The 4,588-nt window shown below is 41.5% G+C and overlaps 1 protein-coding gene across 1 annotated transcript; it reads left to right on the top strand.

Moving 5' to 3' along the window:
* The first annotated feature begins 3,479 nt into the window (after nucleotides 1-3,479).
* Nucleotides 3,480-3,956, top strand: LOC139189839 (secreted RxLR effector protein 161-like). Its single transcript, XM_070809076.1, has one exon. The coding sequence runs from the start codon at nucleotides 3,480-3,482 to the stop codon at nucleotides 3,954-3,956; it is 477 nt and encodes a 158-aa protein (XP_070665177.1).
* Nucleotides 3,957-4,588: the final 632 nt, after the last annotated feature.

The raw sequence follows: 4,588 nt of genomic DNA, 5'->3' as shown, positions 1-4,588 counted from the left end.
CGTCCACTACTCGCCCCTAAGGTCACAAACTTCAAGAACAAGGGCAAAGCTCCAATTCAGGCTGCTTTTATTGAACTGGACATGTGTTATCATTGTGGATCAAGGGATCATTAGTCATGTGTATGTCAAGCTTCCCCTGAGGCTATTGCCAAATATCATTCTCGTCATGAGTCTAAGTTTGCACAGGTGGATCATCCAGAAGATGCAACAACATCAATGGAGATATCATATTTCCAGGAGGCGTCAGCACCTATGAATGAATAAATTAGACATGTTGTTAGGGTGTTTACCCCTAGTGGCCGAACCCACTAGGAGTGGCCGGCCCTACCCCCCTAATTTTGCTAGGTTTATGGTTTAATTTTGAACAATTTTTCTAAGTATTTGGAATAATTTGTTTGGTTTTGGTTTGTTTTGAATTATGGATTCTTATTTGAATGGATATTATTTTCTCAAATTGCTTAATTGAATGAAATAACTTATATTTATACATGTGACCGATTTAATCAATTTATTTCTAGGTATGTCTAGTGGGGAAGTTAGTTGTATGGCAGATAGTGCAACAACACGCATGAACGACACTATTTTACTAACTTCATACCCAAGAAAGCTCATTTGACAACTCTATCAGGCTCAGGCTCATCCAACCTAATTAAAGGATACAGAAAGACACGTATCATGTTGTCTAATGGTACAATTCTAACCATTAAGGAGACACTCTATTCTCCACGTTCCGGAAGAACGTTGCTAAGTTTTAAAGATATTAGAGATAATCAATATCATCTTGAAACCACTGAAGATCATGGTTCTGAATTTCGTTGTATCACTTCGTATGAATATGGCTAGAAACATATTCACGAGAAGTTGGAACGTTTGCTGAATGGGTTGTACGTCACAACCATTCACGACATAAAAGCCCATAGTGTGGCTGGCCTTATGCCTGAGTTCCCGGACACTATGTTGCTTTGGCATGATCGTTTGGGACATCCTGGACGTGACATGATGTGCCGTATCCTCAAATCTTCACACGGGCATAAGTTACATCCCTACGTTGGACTCCCACCATGTAAATAGTGTTATTTAAGGAAGTCGAATACTCAACCTTCATATACAAAGATTATTCACAACCCCCCTAAATTTCTTCAGAGGATTCAAGGGGACATTTGTGGACCAATCTAACCAACCTGCAGACCATTTAGATACTTTATGGTGTTAGTTGATGCATCGACACGATGGTTGCATGTTTACTTGTTGTCCACATGCAACGTCACATTTTCTAAACTCCTAGCTCAAATCATTAAGCTAAGGGCTCACCACCTTGATTATCCGATTAAGTCGATTCGACTGGATAATGCTGGAGAGTTTACGTCACAGACTTTTGACGTTGATTGCATGTCAGTAGGGATTAATGTGGAACATCATGTGCCCCATGTTCACACCTAAAACGGCCTGGCAGAAGTTTTCATAAAGCGCTTTCAATTGATAGCTCGGACTTTGGTTATGAAAACCAAACTGCCGGTATCTGCCTGAGGCCATGCAATATGGCACGCAGCTATATTGGTCCGCTTGAGGCCCACTGCTACCCAACCACATTCATTGTTACAATTGGTCACTGGATATGAGCCTGATGTCTCATATTTACGGGTGTTTGGGTAAGCCATTTATGTACTAATAGCACCACTGCTACATACCAAAATAGGTCCTCAGAGAAAAATGGGAATCTATGTTGGTTATGATTCGCCATCAATTGTTCGCTAGTTAGAACCCTTGACATGAGATCTCTTTACCGCATATTTTGCAGATTGTCACTTTGATGAGACAGTCTTCCCGTCGTTAAGGGGAGATAAACATGCTAACGTTATCGTAGAACACCACGAATTATCGTGGTATGCTCCCATTATGTCTCATTTAGATCTCCGCATTGCCCAGTCTAAAACTAATGTTTGTCGAATTATAGATCTTCAGAGCATTGCTCAAAGCATGCCGGATGCTTTTAATAATCTAGCAAAGGTGACAAGATCACGCATACCCATTGCAAACACACCTGAAAGGATAGATGTACCCTATGTACGTCAACAACCTGCCTAGAAAGGCTGGACCGTCTTTGAAGATAGGGAGGTCGCACCCTCCACATGGCAAGGTACATTTACGGCTAGCCAATCATTTACTCCGACCCTGAAGCGTGGCAAACCCCTTGGTTCAAAGGATTCACAACCCCGGAAGAGGAAAATGGCACCAACTAGTGACCCTAGTTTGAATCCGACCATCGCTTACTCATCCGTTCCAACGCATGAGGTTATTCTAGATTACGGTGATACTTCAGACGAAACATGTCGGCCTCTCGAGAATCGTGAGATTTCGGTCCACTACACAATATTGGATGAGGTTTGGAATAAGAATGAGATGATCGTTGACGATGCATTCGTATACTCAGTAGCTACTGACATCATGCTCAATGATGACATTGAACCACGTTCCATCGATGAATGCCGACGTAGAACTGATTGGTCAAACTGGAAACAAGCAATCCAGGTCGAACTCGATTGGTCGCGAAACGTAAGGTATTTGGACTTATCGTTCTTACACCACCACGCGTGAAGTCTGTTGGCTACAAGTGAGTTTTCGTGAGGAAGCGTAATGAGAAAAATGAAATACTGCGATAGAAAGCACGCCTTGTAGCGCAAGGCTTCTCTCAGCGCATAGGGACTGATTATGAGGAAACATATTCCCCCGTAATGGATGTTATAACGTTTCGCTACCCAATCAGTTTGGTAGTTTCCAAAAAACTGAATATGCAGCTTATGGACGTGGTAATTACGTATCTCTATGGGGATCCAGATACGGAAAATTATATGAAAGTTCCAGAAGGACTTCCATTGATTGGTTCAAATAGTTCTAAACCATGGAACACTCTCTCAATTAGGTTAAGGAGGTCACTCTACGGATTAGAACAATCCGGGCGGATGTGGTATAACCGTCTGAGTGAATATTTGACAAGTCAGGGTTATGTAAACAACGAACTATACCTATGTGTGTTCATAAAGAAGTCACATTCCGGATTTGCAATTGTTACAGTCTATGTCGACGACATGAACCTCATTGGGACTCCTGCAGAGCTTGAGGAAATTGCTACACACTTGAAATCAGAATTTGAGATGAAGGATCTTGGGAAAACTCGATACTATCTAGGCTTGGAGATCGAGCATTGTTCAGATAGAATCCTAGTACATCAATCGAATGACACCCAAAAGGTGTTGCGACGTTTTAACGAGGATAAAACGAAGCCTTCGAGTACACCCATGGTCGTTCGGACTCTATATGCTAAACGAGATCTTTTCCGTCCAAATGAGGATGAGGAAGAGATTTTGGAACCCGATCCTTACCTAAGTGCAATTGGGGCTTTATTGTACTTAGCTCAGTGCACTAGACCTCGACATCTCATTCGCTGTGAATCTATTGGCTAGATACAGCAATGCGCCCACATGCAGAATGGTGTTAAAGACATTTTTCGCTACCTCAAAGGTACTACGGATTTGGGTTTGTTCAATACCCGTAAATCTCCAGGTGTTGCCGCCCCCTATGGCCCTTGGATTGATACTCGCCTTGTTGGTTACACAGATGTTGGATATCTGTCTGATCCACATAGAGCATGTTCTCAAATGGGTTATGTCTTTACCGTTGGAGACACCGCTATATCCTGGAGGTTTACCAAGCAAACGCTAGTTGCGACTTCGTCTAACCATGCTGAGATTTTTGCCCTACATGAAGCATCGCGTGAGTGCTTTTGGCTGAGAGAAGTTATGGAACATATTCGAAGCAATAGTGGTCTTATATCAATCGTTGACCTTCCTATAATGATCTTTGAAGACAATGCAGCATGTATCGAGCAACTGAAGAAGGGATACATCAAAGGAGACAACACCAAACACATAGCGCCGAAGTTCTTTTACTCACACTAGTAGCAGCAGCATCAGAACATTGAAGTCAAGCAAATCTATTCCCAGGACAAACTGGCTGATCTCTTTACCAAGTCATTGCCCAAGTCTACATTTCAGAAGCTCGTCCAAGGAGTCGGTATGCGTAAATTATCTGAGTTAAATCACTTGTAGTTCTCTTATTTAGAAGTTATGTCTAACTCAATGGGAGTATTTAAAAGCATACTCACATGACCTTAATGTACTCTTTTTCCTACGATTAGGAGCATTTTTCCCTACTGGGTTTTTGCTACCTAATGAGGTTTTAATGAGGCACCCATCCTGGGATAATCATACTCTGATGAGTGCTGCGTAAATTAACTAAACACACAAATTAACCCTCTTGTTGACAATTGTAGTATGGATAAGTAGGGATCGTTCTTAAACCAGGGATTAGGAGGGATTGCTAAAACACTCTAAACTGACTCAAATCTGTAAAACAAAGTTTAAAATACTAAACTAGACTCAAAGAATGCAAAACTAATATCTAAAACACTAAAACAAACCAAAAGACTCAAAACAGCAAACAAACACTCAAAACTGCCTAAAAACCACTTTCTGGGCAGTTTTGAGACTCTAACACAACTTGGACGAATTTTGGTTTCCTAATGACCTAA

The sequence above is a fragment of the Malus domestica genome, chromosome 12 (genome assembly GCF_042453785.1).
Source record: "Malus domestica chromosome 12, GDT2T_hap1".
Taxonomy (NCBI): Eukaryota; Viridiplantae; Streptophyta; class Magnoliopsida; order Rosales; family Rosaceae; genus Malus; species Malus domestica.
Note: the sequence above shows the minus strand (reverse complement) of the source record. Positions and strands in the feature narration are given on the sequence as shown.